At 45.0% G+C, this 22,101-nt stretch overlaps 1 protein-coding gene across 3 annotated transcripts in view; it reads left to right on the top strand.

Annotated features, from left to right (window-relative positions):
- The window catches only part of LOC112580462 (zinc finger protein 550), a 31,391-nt gene that overhangs the window by 2,119 nt on the left and 7,171 nt on the right, over positions 1-22,101 (top strand). The window contains exons 2-5 of one of the 3 annotated variants that reach the window (XM_025270375.3): positions 371-588; positions 923-1,049; positions 1,850-1,945; positions 8,562-10,863. In XM_025270375.3, coding sequence (XP_025126160.3) covers positions 1,016-1,049; positions 1,850-1,945; positions 8,562-9,568 — 1,137 coding nt within the window. In that variant the 5' untranslated portion in view covers positions 371-588; positions 923-1,015 and the 3' untranslated portion in view covers positions 9,569-10,863. Of the gene's footprint in view, positions 1-370; positions 589-922; positions 1,050-1,849; positions 1,946-8,561; positions 10,864-22,101 lie in introns of those variants that run through there. The other 2 variants (XM_045163396.1, XM_025270374.3) reach the window with 2 other exon arrangements.

Below are 22,101 nucleotides of genomic sequence, written 5' to 3'. Positions count from 1 at the left end.
GCCCATCTTCTGGTAACTCTCTGCTTTCTTTTGCTGGATGAATGTTCAGTTCCCAGTTCTGTTCCTTTTTTTTTTTTACCATGCAACATGGCTTGTGGGATCTTAGTTCCGCAACCAACAATCGAACCCTGGGCTTTGGCAGTGAAAGCATGGAGTCCTAACCACTGGGCCACAGGGCATTTCCCTACTTCTGTAACTTACATCCGAGGTTATGGGTGGCTTCCTAGGGCTCCCTGGACCTAGAGATCTGGCTGAGACAGGGAGGTGGTGATGGCCTTTCCCTCGAGGGCTGTGGGGGTTAGTAAAAGTCACAAGGGACATGGAGCACTTCACTGTGCTGGTCCTCCCGCATCTGCTGTTTTCTCTTTAGTTCTCAGAATCACGGCACAGTGGGAATGAGCATAGGATTGATGGTGACGCTGATGCTTGGAGAAATGACGAGATGTTGTGCCTACGGTCACACTGCCAGCGAGCGTCAGACTTCAGACTCTTCATTTGAACCCCGGATCTCTGGCCCAGAGCAAGGGATCTGCAGTCCCTTGCACGTCAGCGTGTGAAGCCCTCAGCCTGGGCAGGCGCTCAGACAGGGTGAGGGCAGCTCAGGTGCTGTCGCCGCTGTGGCCATTGTTGGAATTACATCTCGAGCACTTTTCCCAGAGCACGTGCCTCTGCCCCCAGACCTCGTGGAACACCACTGTCTGTGCCACCTCCCGTGGCCTCCTCCACCTGAGGCTTTCCTCTCAGCCACAGCTGCTTTATGTCCCAAGGCTGCATCTGCTTCCCCCTGGAACCCAGCACACAACTTGGCCATCAGCAGGCCTCGTGGTTCAGGCCTGGGTCTCTGCACCTTCACCAGCAACACAGTGCCAGGCTCGATCCCACCCAAGTGCACTCACCAATGTTGCTGTGTTTGACTCTTCAGGTGGTGGTGACCTTCAAGGATGTGGCCGTGACCTTTACCCGGGAGGAGTGGGGACAACTTGACCTGGACCAGAGGACCCTGTTCCGGGAGGTGATGCTGGAGACCTGCGGGCTCCTGGTCTCCCTGGGTACGTGCTCAGCTCTTAGACCTGTGGGGACCGCAGCCTCCTCCTGGTTTCTGGCTGATCAGGAGGTCACAGGAGTCACCTTTCCTGCTCCCCACGGGCCCTGCAGTTTGCTGGCCCCTCCTCCTCCTGCCTGATCTGTGTATGTAGCAGGGACAGAGGGATAGAAGCGGTGTCCCTCTGAACACCAGCCCTCATCCCGGCACCCAGTACCCTCAGGCATCAGTCTGAGGTCCGTGTTCTTGACTCCTCTGCCGGGAAGCTGATTGCCCCAACCTGGTGGGGTCACATGTCCCCACACCAGTTAGCAGGGCTGTTCTCTGAAGAGAAGGTGAGTCAGGCAGGCCCTCCATAGCATTTGACATGAATGCCACTAGGGACTTGAGAACTATTGATGCCTCGATGTGACCCTGAGCAATTTTGTTTCTTTTGGTTTGAGGTTGGGCTTAGGCATCCTTGGGTGGTTCTGAAGCACAGGGTGACTTAGAGGAATCATCAAAGACGTTCCGGAAGGAGCTTCCCCTTCCCAGGGTCCTGTCCTGTGCCCCTGCATGGGGCTGGCTTCCAGTGATGACGTTCAAGGGCACAGGTGTTGTGCAGACAGACAACCCCACCCTCTGCGGCAGTTGCAGCCCTGGAGTGGTGTGTGCGCCCTTGGTTCCAGGTCACAAATCAACACTTTATTTACTTTGGGAGCAGCTACACTCATGGTCTTCCTCTTCTTGTCACAGAGTCCCAGATAGGGTGGAGGGTTTCATTCTTCTCATCAAACACCTGTATCCTGTTTCTTGCTCCATCCACAGGGCATCCAATTCCCAAACCAGAGCTGATACACCTGCTGGAGCACGGGCAGAAGCTGTGGACAGGAACCAGAAGCCTCCCGCATAGCACCGGCCCAGGTAGGAACTGGTAGCCGCTGGCCAGTTGGGCTCATGGCAGCCTTCAGAACGTGCGGGGACCGGTGCCTCTGAGCTGCCATGTGAAGCCCTTCGTGGGGTCTGGAGGTTTCTCTCGCATTGAGGTTTAGTGTGCATCAGCTGGCCAGCTCGGGACCACACCATTGTTTAGAGATCCGGACACCTCCTCCTCCTTATTTTTTTCTTTTTTAATTTTCTCTCTTAAATTGAAGTACAGTGATTTCCAGTGTTGAGCTAGTTATGCTGTACAGCACAGTGACTCAGTGATACACATCTGTGTATTCTTTCTTTATATTCTTTTCCACTGTGCTTTATCCCAGAACATCCGATATACTTCGCGGTGCTACAGTATGGCTTGTTGCTTATCCATCCTATATGTAATAGTTGGCATCTGCTGATCCCAAACTCCCAGTCTTCCCCCTCATCACTGCCCCACTTGGCAACAACAAGTCTGTTCTCCACGTCTGTGAATCTGTTTCTGTTTCATAGACAAGTTCTTTTGTGTCGTGTAGTTAGATTTCACATATAAGTGATACCATATGGCATTTGGTTTTCTCTGTCTGACTTATTTCACTAAAGCATAATATCAACACGGTTCCATCTGTGTTGCTGCAAATGGCACAATTTCGTCCTTTTTACGGCTAATATTCCGCTGTATATGAGCGCCACATCTTCACCCATTCATCAGTCGATGCACACTGAGCTTGCTTCCGTGTCTTGGCTATTGAACACTGCTGCTGTGAACACGGGGCGTGTCTGACAGCCTGTGGTGAACGCTGTCACATCCATCATCTCCAAAGACTTAGCTTCAGGACCGGGACCAGGCTTGATCACTCAAAAGCTTTTGTGTAGCAGTGTTTTATTAGAATGAAAAACTGACAGAGAAAGCTTCTGACGTAGAGATATCAGAAGCGGAACAGTGAGTGCCCCTCTTGCTAGTCTTAGCAAGAGAGCTATATACTTTTTAATTGGTTATTACAGTGAATCAAAAGAATGTCTCATCTCATTCAAAATTGGTGGAGAAATCAAAAGCTTTTCAGACAAGCAAAAGTTAGAATTCAGTGCCACCAAACCAGCTTTACAACAAATACTGAAGAGATTATATAGTAAGAAATACAAGAGAAGAAAAAGATCTGCAAAAGATGGTCTCAAGGTTGTAAAGATCTTACTAGACCCCGCTCCCACAATTTGCATTTTAAGATGACAGGATTCAGATCAGATCAGATCAGTCACTCAGTCATGTCCAACTCTTTGCGACCCCATGAATCGCAGCACGCCAGGCCTCCCTGTCCATCACCAACTCCCGGAGTTCACTCAGACTCAGGTCCATCGAGTCAGTGATGCCATCCAGCTATCTCATCCTCTGTCGTCCCCTTCTCCTCCTGCCCCCAATCCCTCCCAGCATCGGAGTCTTTTCCAATGAGTCAACCCTTCGCATGAGGTGGCCAAAGTATTGGAGTTTCAGCTTTAGCATCATTCCTTCCAAAGAACACCCAGGGCTGATCTCCTTTAGAATGGACTGGTTGGATCTCCTTGCAGTCCAAGGGACTCTCAAGAGTCTTCTCCAACACCACAGTTCAAAAGCATCAGTTCTTCAGTGCTCAGCGTTCTTCACAGCCCAACTCTCACATCCATACATGACCACTGGAAAAACCATAGCCTTGACTAGATGGACCTTTGTTGGCAAAGTAATGTCTCTGCTTTTGAATATGCTATCTAGGTTGGTCATAACTTTCCTTCCAAGGAGTAAGCGTCTTTTAATTTCATGGCTGCAATCACCATCTGCAGTGATTTTGGAGCCCCAAAAAATAAAGTCTGACGCTGTTTCCACTGTTTCCCCATCTATTTCCCATGAAGTGATGGGACCAGATGCCATGATCTTCACTTTCTGAATGTTGAGCTTGAAGCCAACTTTTTCACTCTCCTTTTTCACTTTCATCAAGAGGCTTTTTAGTTCCTCTTCACATTCTGCCATAATCCATAATATACATTTTAAGATAACAGGATTAGTCAGAAGGTTTTCAAGAAGGAGAAACTGCCCTCAAGCAGAATACATTGTTGTTATACAATCCTTAGTACAGAGTTGAAGCTGAGTTGTTTAGTTGTGTTAAAGAAAAACGTTTTATGTGACTAAGACTAAGGAATGTAGAAAAGAAAAGTTTGTCCTTTTCTCCTCCTTGAGAACTCCACACCCCTATCTCCTCTTCAGGTACCCCAGAGTTCTTATCAGCCTACCTAAAAATTGACTCTCTCATGTCTTTTCAAACTAGAGTTTTGTCTGGATATGTGCCCAGGAGTGGGATTTCACCTTCACTTTTTTTTATTCAGCTTTACTTTTTAATATACATATAAACTGAAGTATCCTTTATCCCACCTAAAATTCAGAATATTTCCAGGACTGTGGCAGGTTCTGTCGCCCCATCCTTGTCAGTAGCTGCTCCTATAGCGGTCCCCACTGTTGACACTCTGTCATTGTGGATAGATTTTCTTTGTTTCTTTCTGAGGATGGGAGTGGGTGCCTTGAACAGCAGTTTCGGTTCTCGAGGCTGGGTGTCACCACGGTTGGTTTCTTCTGAGGCTTCTTTCTTTGGCATGTAGAACAAGATGGCTTGTCCTGGATGGTGGAGTTGCTGTTATCCTAACTGCCCCCTAAAGCAATGAGGATACTGACATTAGACTGCTTCAGAGAATCAGAGCCAAAACAGATATGTGTCCATTGAGATCTATTCTATTCATCTGGCTTCGTATGATTGTGAGAGCTAAGAGATTTTGAAATCTGCAGGGCAGGCCAGAAAGCTGGGAGAGTAGATGCTTGCAGCCTTAAGTCTGGAGGCAGAATTCCTTCCATCTCAGTCTTTTCTCTCTCTCTTTTTTTTAAAAAATTTATGTATTTTTAATTGGAGGATAATTGCTTTACAATGTTGTGTTGGTTTCCGCCATACATTAACATGTATCAGCCATTGGCATACATACATCTCCTCCCTCTTGGCCTTCCCTCCTATCTCCCACCCCTGTCTTTGCTCTTCAGTTCAGTTCAGTTCAGTTCAGTCGCTCAGTCATGTCCCACTCTTTGCGACCCCATGAATCGCAGCACGCCAGGCCCCCCTGTCCATCACCAACTCCCGGAGTTCACTCAGACTCACGTCCATCGAGTCAGTGATGCCATCCAGCCATCTCATCCTCTGTTGTCTCCTTCTCCTCCTGCCCCCAATCCCTCCCAGCATCAGAGTCTTTTCCAATGAGTCAACTCTTCGCATGAGGTGGCCAAAGTACTGGAGTTTCAGCTTCAGCATCATTCCCTCCAAAGAACACCCAGGGCTGATCTCCTTCAGAATGGACTGGTTGGATCTCCTTGCAGTCCAAGGGACTCTCAAGAGTCTTCTCCAACACCACAGTTCAAAAGCATCAATTCTTCGGTGTTCAGCCTTCTTCACAGTCCAACTCTCACATCCATACATGACCACAGGAAAAACCATAGCCTTGACTAGACGAACCTTTGTTGGCAAAGTAATGTCTCTGCTTTTGAATATGCTATCTAGGTTGGTCATAACTTCCCTTCCAAGGAGTAAGCGTCTTTTAATTTCATGGCTGCAGTCACCATCTGCAGTGATTTTGGAGCCCAAAAAAATAAAGTCTGACACTGTTTCCACTGTTTCCCCATCTATTTGCCATGAAGTGATGGGACTGGATGCCATGATCTTCATTTTCTGAATGTTGAGCTTGAAGCAAACTTTTTCACTCTCTACTTTCACTTTCATCAAGAGGCTTTTGAGTTCCTCTTCACTTTCTGCCATAAGGGTGATGTCATCTGCATATCTGAGGTTATTGATATTTCTCCTGGCAATCTTGATTCCAGCTTGTGTTTCTTCCAGTCCAGCGTTTCTCATGATGTACTCTGCATATAAGTTAAATAAGCAGGGTGACAATATACAGCCTTGACGTACTCCTTTTCCTATTTGGAACCAGTCTGTTGTTCCATGTCCAGTTCTAACTGTTGCTTCCTGAGCTGCATACAAATTTCTCAAGAGGCAGATCAGGTGGTCTGGTATTCCCATCTCTTTCAGAATTTCCCACAGTTTATTGTGATCCACACAGTCAAAGGCTTTGGCATAGTCAATAAAGCAGAAATAGATGTTTTTCTGGAACTCTCTTGCTTTTTTGATGATCCAGTGGATGTTGGCAATTTGATCTCTGGTTCCTCTGCCTTTTCTAAAACCAACTTGGACATTAGGAAGTTCATGGTTCACGTATTGCTGAAGCCTGGCTTGGAGAATTTTGAGCATTACTTTACGAGCGTGTGAGATGAGTGCAATTGTGCGGTAGTTTGAGCATTCTTTGGCATTGCCTTTCTTTGGGATTGGAAGGCTACTAATTGATTGGATTTGGCCCAACATATGAAGGGGAACCTGCTTTTCTCAAAGTCTGAGAATTTCGCTGTCAGTGGTACCTAAAAAGTACCTTCGCAGCAGCATGCCAAATGGTATTTGGACAAAGAGCTCGGCACAACCATCAAGCCAACTCGATGTACAAAATTAACCACAGAAAACACTCACACGGCGCCAAGAACTGTGCCAAGAGCTTTGCAGGCATTTTCTCATTTAATCCTCATGACAGCTGGAGAAACAGGCTTCTCATCTCTCAGGTGAGAAAATTGTGACTTAGAGAAGAGAGAAGGGACTTCCCTGGCGGGCCAGTGGTGAGAGCTGTGGGCTTCCACTGCAGGCGGCAAGGGTTTGATCCCTGGTCAGGGAACTAACATCCCACAAACCACACCTGGACCTGAGGCATTCTGACTCCAGAGCCCTTCCTGCTGACACCACATTAATGCCCCTTAGCAGTGGAAAATTGTGTTTCCTACCAAGGGCCTCTGCCCCTTCTCTTCTGAGATTTTCACTGTCTCCTTCCTGTAACCACCCCTGTAGTATTGCCTTCATCAGGCTTCTCTTGCTGTTTTCTTTTTCTAACTCTTTTTTTCCTTTTGGCCACATCACAAAGGCTTCTGAGATCTCCAGAGATTGAACCCAGTCCTCAGCAGTGAGGACATGGAGTCGTAATCACTGGACCGCCAGGGAATTCTTTCTCTTTTTTTTAGGCACTATTTTCAGTGTTTTGTGTATCAACCACTTGTTTTAGTTTTTGTTAACTCGATAAATCGTGTCTGGCTCTTTGTAACCCCATGGACTGTAGCCCGCTGGGCTCCTCTGTCTGTGGGATTCTCCAGGCAAGAATACTGGAGTGGGTTTCCATTTCCTTCTCCAGGGGATCTTCCTGACCCAGGGATCAAACCCATTTCTCTTGCATTAGCAGATGGATTCTTCACCACTGAGCCACCAGGGAAGCATCAACCACTTAGATAACACTTACTACCTCCCAGGTCATCTTCTAGGCACCTTTTTTTAAAAATTGGAGTAGAGTTGATTTACACCGTAGTGTTAGTTTCAGATGTACAGCAAAGTGATTCAGTTATACACACATATATATGCTTTTTCAGACTCTTTTCCTGTATTGGTTATTGCAGGATATTGAGTATAATCCCTGTGTTGTACAGGAGGTCTTTGTTGTTTATCTATTTCATATATAATAGTGTGTATCAAGTAATTCCAAACTCCTATATATCTTTCCCTCCTCACCCTTTCCCCTTTGGTAACCATAAGTTTGTTTTCTGTCTGTGGGTCTGTTTCTGTTTTGTAAATAAGTTGAATTTGTATCTTTTGGGGGTTTTTTTAGGTTCCACATATAAGTGATGTGATATTTATCTGTCTGTGTCTGACTTACTTCACTTAGTATGATCCTCTCTAGGTTCATCCATGTTGCTGTAAATGCTTTTATTCTTTTTTTATAGCTGAGTAACATTCCATTTTCTTACAATTCTTAAGCAGTCTCTAGGGGTGAATCTACTCACGCTTACTCTTCTATTTCAACCCAGTACCCCATCCTTCTTTCTGGCAACTCCAGTGTCTGCATTAGGACCCAGCTTATGGGCTTCCCAGGTGGCACAGTGGTAAAGAATCTGCCTGCCAATATAGGAGACACAGGAGATATAGGTTCGATCCCTGAGTCAGGAAGATCCCCTGGAGAAGGAAATGGCAACTCACTTCAGTATTCTTGCCTGGGAAATCCCATGGACAGAGGAGCTTGGTGGGCTACAGTCCATGGGGGTCATAAAGAGTCAGCCATGACCAAGCACACACACACGCCCGCACGCGCGCACACACACACACACACACACACAGCACATCTCAGGGAAGATGGGCTATTTCTTCCCAGCGTCACAAGGTGGCCTATTTCTGCACTCTCACAGAACCAAGGCGTCAATCCTCGGGGCATGTGCTCTCCAGACAGTGTTATTGAAACTGTCCTCCCTCCCTTGCTCCAGGTCCTCTGTCTCCCAGCCCAGCTTGCCCTTGGCTCACCCGTTTTGTGCTGTCAGGGTACAAGGATCGTAAAAGGTAATTGGAAATCTAGGTTCTGTTGGTGTAAAGCTACCGCAGATGTCAGAGGTGCTGCTCTCATCCGCATTTGTCCACTGAAGTGTTGCTTTAGTTCCTTTCCTGCTGCATCACTAAAAATCCCCCTTCATGTATCGGCTTCTTTCCAGGTGACAGACCAAAATGTCAGACCAGAGAGTCAAGCAATTCTCAGCCAGTTTTATCTGAGGAAGCCTTGCTCCAGGGAAGCCTGACTCTGGGATCTTCCTGGGACTCCAGGTTGGGGCGAGCCGGGGCTCCACAAGGGCTCTTGGAAATGCGGAGCGTTCTAGAGAGGCCAGAGATGGATGCTGGCAAGGAGGCCCATCCGGGGAAGGTGAGCCTTGAGGATGATGGTTTAGGGGCAGGTGATGGTCTGCACTTAGGGGCGTTCCAGAAGAGAGTCTCTCGGAGGGATGCTCTGTATGAACGTGACCCACAGCGACCTGGAAAAGGCGCCCCCGTCCATCACCTCCACAAGTGCAAACAGTGCGGGAAGGCTTTCAACAGGAAGTGGTACCTCGTGCGCCACCAGCGGACTCACACGGGCATGAAGCCCTATGAGTGCAACGCGTGTGGGAAAGCCTTCAGCCAGAGCTCCACGCTGATCCGCCACTACCTCATCCACACTGGGGAGAAGCCATACAAGTGCGCCGAGTGCGGCAAGGCCTTCAAGCGCAGGTCCTACCTCCTGCAGCACCAGCCGGTGCACACGGGGGAGAAGCCCTACGAGTGCGCCCAGTGTCGCAAGGCCTTCACCCACCGCTCCACCTTCATCCGCCACCATCGGACCCACTCCGGCGAAAAACCCTTCGAATGCAAGGAATGTGAGAAGTCGTTCAGCAACCGAGCGCACCTCATCCAGCACTACGTCATCCACACCGGGGAGAAGCCCTACGAGTGCGCAGAGTGCGCCAAGGCCTTCCGCTGCAGCTCGGAGCTGCAGCAGCACCAGCGGGTCCACACCGGCGAGAAGCCCTACACCTGCACCCAGTGCGGGAAGGCCTTCCACCGGAGCACCTACCTCCTGCAGCACTCGGTCATCCACACGGCGGAGACGCCCTTCAGGTGCTCCCAGTGCGGCAAGGCCTTCAAGCGCAGGTCACACCTCCTGCAGCACCAGAGGGTTCACACTTGAGAAGGCGGCCTTCACCCGCTGCTCGCCCTTGGTCTTTAAGGAGGAGATCCAGGCTGGAGGGGAAAAGTTCTTCCCAGCAAAGAACGCTGGAGAAGGCTTTTTTGGTCCCCTCTTCAAACCCATAGGCGGTCCCATGGGAGAGACGCCTGTGAATGCAGTAAATATCCGGAGCCTTCAGCCCCCCATCATGGGAGGACTCAGGCTGTAGAGAAACTCAGTGAGAAGCCTTGTCACCCGTGGGGCCACCTCTGTCAACTTCAGAGCACACACTAGAAAGAGACCGCCTGCAGATAACCTGAGCTAAAAGAGAAGGGTCTTCCTTCCACCCAAGATGGTGTAGTGAAGAGGAACCACGTAATTATTGCCTTGAGAAAACCTTCTGTGTCAGGTCATCCACCACTTTTGACGCTGGAGCCGCATGAGAACCTCACAGAGCTCGGCTTTTCCTATGAGGAAGCATAGAGGGCACAAACTCAGGGGCGTTTTCAGTTGCAGCAACCTCCGGCCCCGGGGCTCCCTTGGGTTTGCACTTAAGAGGCAATCTCAGCATTATGTTGAAAAGGAAAATAACAAGGGAACTCCCATGTGGTCCAGGGGTTAGGATTCTGTGCTCTCACTGCTCAGGGCCTGGATTCAATCCCTGGTCAGGGAACTAAGATTCTGCAAGCCCCACAGTGTGGCCAAAAAGAAAAATAGCAAGGAGGTGGAGGGGATGAAAAGGAAGACTATAAACATGAAAAGTGGAAGTGTTCGTCACTTAGTCATGTCAGACTCTTTGTGACCTCATGGGCTTCTCTGTCCATAGAATTCTCCAGACAAGAATACTAGAGTAGGTAGCCATTCCCTTCTCCAAGGGATCTTCCTGACCCAGGGATTGAACCCAGATCTCCTGCATTGCAGGCAGATTCTTTCCCATCTGAGCCACTAGGGAATCACAAACAAACAACAAAAGTGCTTTTGCAAGTTCTTTCAGACTTTCCTGCCAAGGCTGCTGCTGTTTTTGATCAGTTCTATTTTTGAGGGGCAGTACTTGAGAGAGAAAAAGGTTGCAGCCCTTTGTTTTTATATGTTCACTGCTGTCCCCAGCCATTAGGCACTTAATTATTTGTGAGAAATATGAAGGCTTGAGTCATGAGCTACTTGAACTAGTAAGAAATTGGAATACTAAAAATATCATTCAGTTCAGTTCAGTTGCTCAGTCGTGTCCGACTCTTTGCAACCCCATGAATTGCAGCACGCCAGGCCTCCCTGTCCATCACCAACTCCCAGATTTCACTGAGACTCAAGTCCATCGAGTCAGTGATGCCATCCAGCCATCTCATCCTCTGTCGTCCCCTTCTCCTCCTGCCCCCAATCCCTCCCAGCATCAGAGTCTTTTCCAATGAGTCAACTCTTCACGTGAGGTGGCCAAAGTACTGGAGTTTCAGCTTCAGCATCATTCCTTCCAAAGAACACCCAGGACCAATCTTCAGAATGGACTGGTTGGATCTCCTTGCAGTCCAAGGGACTCTCAAGAGTCTTCTCCAACACCACAGTTCAAAAGCATCAATTCTTCGGCGCTCAGCTTTCTTCACAGTCCAACTCTCACATCCATACATGACCACTGGAAAAACCATAGCCTTAAGTAGACGGACCTTTGTTGGCAAAGTAATGTCTCCGCTTTTGAATATGCTATCTAGGTTGGTCATAACTTTCCTTCCAAGGAGTAAGCGTCTTTTAATTTCATGGCTGCAATCACCATCCGCAGTGATTTTGGAGCCCCAAAAAATAAAGTCTGACACTGTTTCCACTGTTTCCCCATCTATTTGCCATGAAGTGATGGAACCAGATGCCATGATCTTCATTTTCTGAATGTTGAGCTTGAAGCCAACTTTTTCACCCTCTTTCACTTTCATCAAGAGTCTTTTTAGTTCCTCTTCACTTTCTGCCATAAGGGTGGTATCATCTGCATATCTGAGGTTATTGATAATTTCTCCCGGCAGTCTTGATTCCAGCTTGTGCTTCTTCCAGACCAGCGTTTCTCATGATGTACTCTGCATATAAGTTAAATAAGCAGGGTGACAATATACAGCCTTGACGTACTCCTTTTCCTATTTGGAACCATTCTGTTGTTCCATGTCCAGTCCTAACTGTTGCTTCCTGACCTGCATATAGGTTTCTCAAGAGGCAGGTCAGGTGGTCTGGTATTCCCATCTCTTTCAGAATTTCCCACAGTTTATTGTGATCCACACAGTCAAAGGCTTTGGCATAGTCAATAAAGCAGAAGTAGATGTTTTTCTGGAACTCTCTTGCTTTTTCTATGATCCAGCAGATGTTGGCAATTTGATCTCTGGTTCCTCTGCCTTTTCTAAAACCAGCTTGAACAACTGGAAGTTCACGGTTCACATGTTGCTGAAGCCTGGCTTGGAGAATTTTGAGCATTACTTTACTAGCGTGTGAGATGAGTGCAGTTGTGCGGTAGTTTGAGCATTCTTTGGCACTGCCTTTCTTTGGGATTGGAATGAAAACTGACCTTTTGCAGTCCTGTGGCCACTGCCGAGTTTTCCAAATTTGCTGGCATATTGAATGCAGCACTTCCACAGCATCATCTTTCAGGATTTGAAGTAGCTCAACTGGAATTCCATCACCTCCACTAGCTTTGCTCGTAGTGATGCTTTCTAAGGCCCACTTGACTTCCCATTCCAGGATGTCTGGCTCTAGGTCAGTGATCACATCATCGTAATTATCTTGGTTGTGACGATCTTGTTTGTACAGTTCTTCTGTGTATTCTTGCCATCTCTTCTTAATATCTTCTGCTTCTGTTAGGTCCATACCATTTCTGTCCTTTATCAAGCCCATCTTTGCATGAAATGTTCCCTTGGTATCTCTAATTTTCTTGAAGAGATCTCTAGTCTTTCCCATTCTGTTGTTTTCCTCTGTTTCTTTGCATTGATCGCTGAGGAAGGCTTTCTTATCTCTTCTTGCTATTCTTTGGAACTCTGCGTTCAGATGCTTGTATCTTTCCTTTTCTCCTTTGCTTTTTGCTTCTCTTCTTTTCACAGCTGTTTGTAAGGCCTCCCCAGACAGCCATTTTGCTTTTTTGCATTTCTTTTCCATGGGGATGGTCTTGATCCCTGTCTCCTGTTCAATGTCACAAACCTCAGTCCATAGTTCATCAGGCACTCTGTCTATCAGATCTAGTCCCTTAAATCTATTTCTCATTCCCACTGTATAATCATAAGGGATTTGATTTAAGTCATACCTGAATGGTCTAGTGGTTTTCCCTACTTTCTTCAATTTAAGTCTGAATTTGGCAATAAGGAGTTCATGATCTGAGCCACAGTCAGCTCCTGGTCTTGTTTTTGCTGACTGTATAGAGCTTCTCCATCTTTGGCTGCAAAGAATATAATCAATCAGATTTCGGTGTTGACCATCTGGTCATGTCAGTGTTTATATTTTATATTTAAGGAGAGAATGGTCTGCATAAGGATCACCACATTAAATCTGCACCCAAAAGGCTGTTGAATTTTTTTTTCTAATAAATATACTTGTTTGTCTGGTTCTAAATGCCCAATACTCTCACTCTTCTTATGTTTTTAAGTTTAAAATAAGTACATTATTAACATGCACACATTTTGCAAAAATAGCAACAGCTAATGTATTTAGGGAAATTCACTCCAAAATTCATCAAACCTCAGTGAAAAGAAGTTGCATGCAAATCAATTACTCAAGGCTATTAGTAGACTGCATTTTCAGTCTTCACCAGGGTCTTTTTAAAGATATTTAGCAATGTGGAAAATAAATTGATCCACATCACTTAGGGGCTTTATTTTTATTGGAATATAGTTGATTTTCAATGTTGTGTTTCAGATGTACAGCAAAGTGATTTAGTTATTCATATACATACATTCATTCATTCTTTTTCGGATTATTTTTCCTTGCAGGTTATTACAAAATATTGAGTATAGCTCCTTGTACTATACAGTAGGTTGTTCTTGGTTATCTATTTTGTATATAGTAGTTTGTGTATCTTAATCCTAATTACACAATTTATCTTCCCTCCCCCAACTCTCACTCTTAAAAAAAAAAAAAAATTGTATTTATTTATTTATTTTTAATTGGAGGATGATTGCTTTACAATATTGTGTTTGTTTCTGCCATACATCAGCATGAATTAGCCATAGGTATACATGTGTCCCCTCCCTCTTGAACCTCTCTCCCACTTCCTACTGCATCGCTCTTTCTTGATTCCATTCTCAGGTAGATTTTTTTTAATCATTCATTTTTCACTTAGATGCCTGAATCACTGTTCTGGGCACTTGAAAGGCATCATTGAGCAAAAAAAGTTGGAAAAAAAAAATCGTGCCCTGCAGAGTTAACATAAACAGCATGATAAACTGTATAAAAAACTAGATGATCATAAGTATTACTGAAGGAAAAAACTGGAGCAGGGTAAGTTGAATCATACACACCAAGCTATGAGGGGATAAGGACAGGTCATAAGTGTATCAGATAAAGTTGGGACATCTTCAGGAAGGTGGCTTTTATACAAAGACTTGGAAGAGAAGGCACAGGCTCTGTGGGTATCAGGAGAAATTTTCTCCACATAGAGGGACTGTCCAGTTCAAGGGTTTTATGGCTGGAATATATCCTGGAATGTTTGAGGCATATCAGGGAGGTCATGGAGCTGAATCAGTGATGAAGAGGGAATAACAGGAGATTATTTCAGAGAGGTTTGGGGTTCTGTTTGCAGGCAAACACTGCATAACACTATGAGGGTCTTGGCTTTGACTCTAAATGAAGTGGGGAGACATTGCAGGATTTGAAACAGAAATGGCTTCACCTGCAACATCTTTGAAGGGCCACACTGCCTGATGTATTGAGTGTGTGGTTTGTCGGCGTCTTTGTTTTCTTGTCTCTTGACAGCAAGGTGATCGTCCTGTACAGGTGTGGCCTTCTGAGGTGAGTACTAGTGTTTTTCTCTTTCTGCTGTTTCAGGCTCTCTAATCCTGGGGAGAGGACCGGACATTTCCAAGTCCCCTCTCTGCAGCTTTCTACGGAAAGAGTGAAAGAGTTAGTCTCTCAGTCATGTCTGACTCTCTGCGACCCCATGGACTGTAGTCCACCAGGCTCCTCTGTCCATGGGATTCTCCAGGCAACAACACTGGAGTGGGTAGCCATTCCCTTCTCCAGGGGAATCTTCCTGATCCAGGGATCAAATCTGGGTCTCCTGCACTGCAGGCAGATTCTATACCATCTGAGCCATTCAGTAAAATAAAATATATCTGAGTTAAGATGACTAAAAGGGGAAGGAGTCTCCTTGTCCAGTCTTGTTTGTGTGAAGTTTTTTTTTTTTTTTAATAGAAGTGCAGGGATGTTTATGTGCGTTTCACAGTTGGAACCATGATCTTACTTCTTTGCTCTGGCATTGGATGTGAGTGCTTAAAATTTGTCCTGAAGTTTTTTTTTAAATCAGTACTAACTTTAAAAATGAGCCATACAAGGACTTCCTTGGCAGTCCAGTGGTTAAGGTTCTGCACTTCTACTGCAGGGGCGCAGACAACTTCCAACATCAGTGGACTCTTCACATTAGGACTAAGATGGATGGTAACATTCTAGCACACATTTCAAGGTGAGAGAAGACGGTTTATGTCTTCCTTTCTAATGCAAATATGTATATACATATATATTTTTTTCTCATATAGAATTAAGTAGTTCCCATGGAGTACTGCTGAAGGACAGAGAAGATACCAATTATATTTCTTTAGTCCCTGATCTTAAGAGAAATATAACGTCATGTGTATGGTATATGTTGTAGAATTTTTTTATAGATTAGATGTTTAAGGAAATCCAGTCTATATTTTGCTTTTAAAAAATTAGCATCAAGTTATACTTTATGCATCTTTTGAATTGATTATATGATATTTTTGTGTTTTTTTTTTTTTCATATAGCTTCAAACTTAGAAAAGTTGCAAGAATAGCAAAAGACATTGCATAAATCTTACCCGGGTTAAACAAGTGTCTGTTTTGCACCTTTTTCTTGATCATTGTCACCACATACATACTATTGTGTATTTCTGAGCAATTTGAGTTTAATTTGGAAGTATTTTGCCTCTGTATAAGTGAATACTTCAATGTTTGTTATACCTAAGAGCACATTTTATGTTAGAGTAGTATCATAATCAGAAAGTTCAATATTGGTAAAATACTAATTAAAAAAAAAAAAAAATTGGCCGTGTTAAATGGCTTGCAGGGCCCAAGGTGCCCAGCCAGGGCTCAGAACTGTGCCCCCTGTGGTGGAGTCACAGAGTCCCAACCACTGGGCCACCAGGGACTTCCAATACCCTCATCTAATCCATAGTCCCTATTCACCTGTTACCATTCGCCCCAGTATTGTCCCTTGGCGTTTTTCCTGGTCTGTCGCATGTCACGTTTAGTTGTCATTACCCTCTGCATTCCTTTAATGAAACGGTTCATCAGTGTTTCATGGAGTTCCTTAGACTCGATTATCTGGACAAATGTAGGTCATTTATTTTGTAAAATTTCTTTATTTTTCTAATGTTCCCTAATGATTGTATTTCACCTCTGTATTATTTAACAGAGAAACCACAGGAGTGATATGTTATATTTCACAGTACTTCTTATCAGGAGGCATGTGATGTCCATGCTTCTCAATGTTTATATTCATTTTAGGCACTTATTTAAGTTTGTGTTCTTGACTTTAGAATTACTATTTTCCTTTCCAATAAATATTCAGAAGATATTTTGAAACTTTGTAAATATACTGATCCATATCAATATTTCATCCCTTAGTTTTAGCCACCACTGATGATTTTCAGATTCCATCAATTTTCTTATTTATTTATTTGACTGCACTGGGTCTTAGTTGTGGCATGCAGCATATGGAATCTAGTTCCTTGACCAGGGATTGAACCCAGGCACCCTGCATTGGGAGCACAGAGTATTAGCCACTGGATCACCAGGGAAGTCTTCCTTCAATTTTCCGTATTAGTTGGCATTCTACTTTGAAATTCAGCTTCCCAAGTGAGTTGTCCATTAATTTGTATCAATATCAGTGGATTTTTAAATATTTAAGTCATTATTAAGCAGGTTAAAGTCCAGCACTGTCATTTGTTTTGAAACTTAAAATTTCCCAGAGTTAAGTCCATTGGGGTTTCCTTCATGCTGGCTGGTTTGTCTCATTTTCATGTCAATATCATATTTTGTGCACTTAGCTGTGCTACAAAAGATACTAACGGTTTTATCCTGCAACTTCCTTTCCCCGCAAGGAATCTATTTGTATAGATTTATATGGTCTGATGGTGACTGCAGCCATGAAATTAAAAGACGCTTACTGCTTGAAAGGAAAGTTATGACCAACCTAGATAGCATATTCAAAAGCAGAGATATTACTTTGCCAACAAAGGTTTGTCTAGTCAAGGCTATGGTTTTTCCAGTGGTTATGTATGGATGTGAGAGTTGGACTATGAAGAAATTCATGCCGAAGAATTGATGCTTTTGAACTGTGGTGTTGGAGAAGACTCTTGAGAGTCCCTTGGACTGCAAGGAGATCCAACCAGTCCCTTCTAGAGGAGATCGGTCCTGGGTGTCCTTTGGAAGGAATGATGCTAAAGCTGAAACTCCAGTACTTTGGCCACCTCATGCGAAGAGTTGACTCATTGGAAAAGTGATGCTGGGAGGGATTGGGGGCAGGAGGAGAAGGGGACGACAGAGGATGAGATGGCTGGATGGCATCACTGACTCAATGCACATGAGTTTGGGTGAACTCCGGGAGTTGGTGATGGACAGGGAGGCCTGGCGTGCTGTAATTCATGGGTTCGCAAAGAGTCGGACACGACTGAGCAACTGAACTGAACTGATATGGTCTGAATTTTCAAACTTAAGTTTTACATTCCATTCTTGAAATTTTTCCTTCTTCTTTTTTCATGCTTTTGACAGGTATAGCAATGCTACTTAGAAATACCTGACATGTTTTCTGATTGATACACTGGTTTATGCAGTACATATATCAATAGAAGTTTTTGCACAAAGGAACAAAGGTTTAAAGTAACAATGTAGTGAAAGTGAAAGTCAGCTTTCCTTGGTTTGGGGAAATGATGAAAAGTGAAAGTGAAAGTTGCTCAGTCGTGTCTGACTCTTTGAGACCCCATGGACTATACAGTCCCTGAAATTCTCCAGGCCAGAATACTGGAATGGGTAGCTATTCCCTTCTCCAGGGGATCTTCCCAACCCAGGGATCAAACCCAGGTCTCCCGCATTGCGGGTGGATTCTTTACTAGCTGAGCCACAAGGGAAGCCTAAGAATACTGGAGTGGGTAGACTATCCCTTCTCCAGGGGATCTTCCTGACCCAGGAATCAAACTGGGATCTCCTGCTTTGCAGGCGGATTCTTTACCACCTGAGCTGCTGCTAAGTCACTTCAGTCATGTCCGACTCTGTGTGACCCCATAGACAGCAGCCCACCAGGCTCCCCCGTCCCTGGGATTCTCCAGGCAAGAACACTGGAGTGGGTTGCCATTTCCTTCTCCAGTGCATGAAAGTGAAAAGTGAAAGTGAAGTCGCTCAGTCGTGTCCGACCCTCAGCGACCCCATGGACTGCAGCCTTCCAGGCTCCTCCGTCCTTGGGATTTTCCAGGCAAGAGTACTGGAGTGGGATGCCATTGCCTTCTCCGACCACCTGAGCTATGTAGTACTAAATGCATTTTGCAAAATAATTTTAATAGATAACCTAATGAAGGTTTATGATATTTATTAATTTCTCTAGTGTTACCGACATTAGATAATATCAGACTTACTTAGGTCTCATCAATCTGATTGGTTGCCTTTTCCTTTTCCTAATGAAAAATAATTTTTTTTAATGTTCATGTGTTTTGTAATTCTGATCTTAAGTGGCATACAAGAATTTTGTCTTTGAAGATTTTCAGTCTTTTCCTTGTTAATTTGTAGTACTTGTTGAATTTACTTATTATTTATATATTAAAAAATTTATAGATAGCTCAGTATCTTAAGTGTTTTCTTGTTTCATTTTTTATGCGTTTTTTTTAAGCCTGCTATTTTCATATAGTTTGTGTATATTTATACTGTGAAAACATTTATATTTGCTTTGAAAGCTGTAAGGCATGACAAATCAGTAAAACTGTTCGGAAATGTGAAATAAAGTGGAGTCATTTATGTCAAGGGGCTTTTAACCTGGATTTAGGGGGCTTTTTTTTTTTTTTTTTAATTCTACCAGTTTATTGCTACCAACCCATCTCCTTCCACCCTCGCATGCGTTCTCAGTCATGTAATCCCATGAACTGCAGTCCGCCAGGCTCCTCTGTACAGGAGTGGGTTGCCATTTCCTTCTCCGTAGGAGGCTTTTAATTGTGGGTCTCCTGTACCTCCCCATCTTGTGAAACCATGAACTTTTGATCTGGACCAACCTGCAAATATTCCAAGGACTCCGCAAGAACGTCTGCAACTTACCCCACAGGCTACCCCCCTCTAGTGACAGCCTTTTCTTCCAAGACTCGCTTTTGCCTCCAACTCCAGTTAAAATCCTTTGTAATGCGAGCCTCTTTTTGTCTTTAAAAGCTCCTTTTATCCCCTAGACAACATCTTTTTTTATTGCTATTGATACTTTAACGTGCCTGCATGCTCAATCCCCTCCATTCTTTGGGACCAGCGGGCCAGGCTCCTTTCTCCCTGGGATTTCCCAGATGAGAACACTGGAGTGGGTGACTATTTCCTCTTCCAGGGAATCTTCCTGACCCAGGGATCGAACACGAGTCTCTTGAATCTCCTGCACTGGCAGGCAGGTTATCACTGCACCACCTGGGAAGCCCTGATACTTTAATGTGCACCGAGTTGCAATTCTTTGATCACAAGTAAATGTGTTGTGGTTGATTATTACCTCAGGTTTATTTAGGCAGACAGTATCCACTATAGAGTTCTGTTATCTAGTTTCATGTATTTTTTTTTTTTTAGACAATAGTACAGCATTGCCTTTTTTATCCCAAAATCTTATTTCCTTACTTGCAAATGCTTCCAAGATTTTCATAAAAAACAAAAACAACGACTCTGGCTACTCAGTCTTTAGACAACTGGAATGCGTTTTTTCTAATCTTGTATTTTATGTTGAGAAATGAGAGTTAGATCAGAATTTTTAAAAGATTATACATACAGGCTTTGCTGGGTCTATTTTGATGTGTTTTTAAGAGGTTCTTCCGGCGGACTTGGCCCATTAGTGCCCTGCAGGGAGGGGGAGGGTCTGGTCCACACAGCAATCCCTGGACGCAGGGGAACTACATTGTCCAGAAGTCTGTGCGCGGCTTGGTTCTCAACTGGGGCTTTTCCGGAAATGTGAAATAGGAGGAGGCGGGAATTCTGGCGTCTTTCTGATGGTCGTTTGACCGTTTTTGCTGCTGTCTGCAGGATCCAGGGCTCTAAATCACTGGTGGAGCCGAGCTTAAAGAAACTGGAAAGATCCCGAGGGTCGCCGTCCACATTGCACAGGAGTGAACGGGTTGCGGAACCGCTTTCAGGATTTTCGGCCCAGGTTTTCCCTGCTGCGCCTGTGGCGGGTCCTATGGCAACCGACGCGCGGCAGGACCCGGCCCAGGTGACTGTTCGTCCCCGGATCCTCAAGCCCCCATGAGCGTCACCTGCTCAGGGCACCGCGGTTCAGTCCCCTGAGTGCAGAACTTCGGGCGTGCGTGTGTGGAGGTCCCATTTCTGACACGCTGTGTGATGAAATGTGGCGTGTTAAAGGCCTGGGCCCGGCACGTGCCGATCCTTGGAGGCGCACACGAACCAGAGAATTAGGGAAACTTGGGTTGGAGTCCTCTCTGCAGGGACAGGACATTAAGGAGGAGTCAACCATCTGGGTCAGCTGGGCCGACAGTCCGCATTCTGGGAACCATGGAGGGCTGTGAACAAGTCAGGAAGATGCTCGAGTTTTAAAGTATTTCAGAGGAGAACTGACTGGGGAGGGGGTGATGAGGTGGAGACTGGGAGACCTGGGAGAGGCTTCTGCGTTAGACTCCAGAGAGTCGAGTGCTTTCCGGACGACACTAGTGACTTTGGAAGCTGCCGGCCTGAAACAATTCGACGGCCCCCATTTCTTTTGTAACGGTGTCTCTCCCCTCAGGAGCATCAGGGATTTGCAGTTGGGGTGTGCAGCAATTACAGCGGGCAGGTCACTAGGTATGAGCAGAGACATGGGGGCAGGGGCGCCGGCGTCTTGTAAATAGCAGGGATCCAAGGGCAGAGGAAAGCAGGAACTTCCAGACTGATAGGAAATCACAGATCTTGGGTGGTAAGTGTCTGGGTAGCAGACAAAGAAAGGAGGAGAAAGGTGGGAATCGCCTGTGTCCAAAGGTAACTTTGCTCATGATGCCCTCAGTACAGTAAGATTAGCCGGACAGATTAAGAAGTACGCATCAGGCACGGACGCCATAACGCTTCTGATCGAAGCTGAGCAAGGACAAAAACCCCTTCCCCCCTTGGAAATGGAGCTGCATTAAAATCAAGGAATCTGACCCCCAGACTTCTCCTTCCTCGTGAGCATTCCACCTCTTCATTTCTATCCCCCTCATAACTGCCTTGCCTGAGAAACTGGGGACGCCAGGTTTTCCCCTATCTCTCCTCTCCCGCTGAGAGCATAACCTTGCTTAAATAGCTCTCACTTTACTTTCTTAACCTCTCTATTTGTCTCCAAATTCTTTCGCTGTGAAGAAAGAACTTTAAATTCAAGGGCAATACAACCATCCTGAGCTAACACTTTATGTAGATTAAAGAAGGAAGTTAGATGGGCTGTAGCCACCAATGAGTCCATGGCTTTTCATTGTCTGAGTCCTTTCCAGGAAAGAAGAGACTCTTCTTTTGAATACCATTACTGTCTCAGGTCAGTAAGGGCTCCCACCTCCAGTGGGCCAACCCTAATTGAGGTTTCTGTTTATTAATTTTTTTTCAAACTTTTTATTTTGTATTGAGATATAAACAATTAACAATGTTGTGTGTTTATTAATTTTTAATAAATGAATCAAATAAAATGAATATGAATGATATTAATTAAAATATAGGCATTAATTATATTATTTATAAGGAACAACAGACTAGTTCCAAATAGGAAAAGGAGTACGTCAAGGCTGTATATTGTCACCCTGCTTATTTAACTTATATGTAGAGTACATCATGAGAAACGCTGGGCTGGAAGAAACACAAGTGGAATCAAGATTGCTGGGAGAAATATCAATAACCTCAGATATGCAGGTGACACCACCCTTATGGCAGAAAGTGAAGAGGAACTAAAAAGCCTCTTGATGAAAGTGAAAGTGGAGAGTGAAAAAGTTGGCTTAAAGCTCAACATTCAGAAAACGAAGATCATGGCATCTGGTCCCATCACTTCATGGCAAATAGATGGGGAAACAGTGTCAGATTTTATTTTGGGGGGCTCCAAAATCACTGCAAGTGGTGATTGCAGCCATGAAATTAAAAGACACTTACTCCTTGGAAGGAAAGTTATGACCAACCTAGATAGCCTATTCAAAAGC

This window comes from Bubalus bubalis, chromosome 18 (genome assembly GCF_019923935.1).
Source record: "Bubalus bubalis isolate 160015118507 breed Murrah chromosome 18, NDDB_SH_1, whole genome shotgun sequence".
Taxonomy (NCBI): Eukaryota; Metazoa; Chordata; class Mammalia; order Artiodactyla; family Bovidae; genus Bubalus; species Bubalus bubalis.
This window is presented reverse-complemented; position numbering and strand designations above follow the sequence as displayed.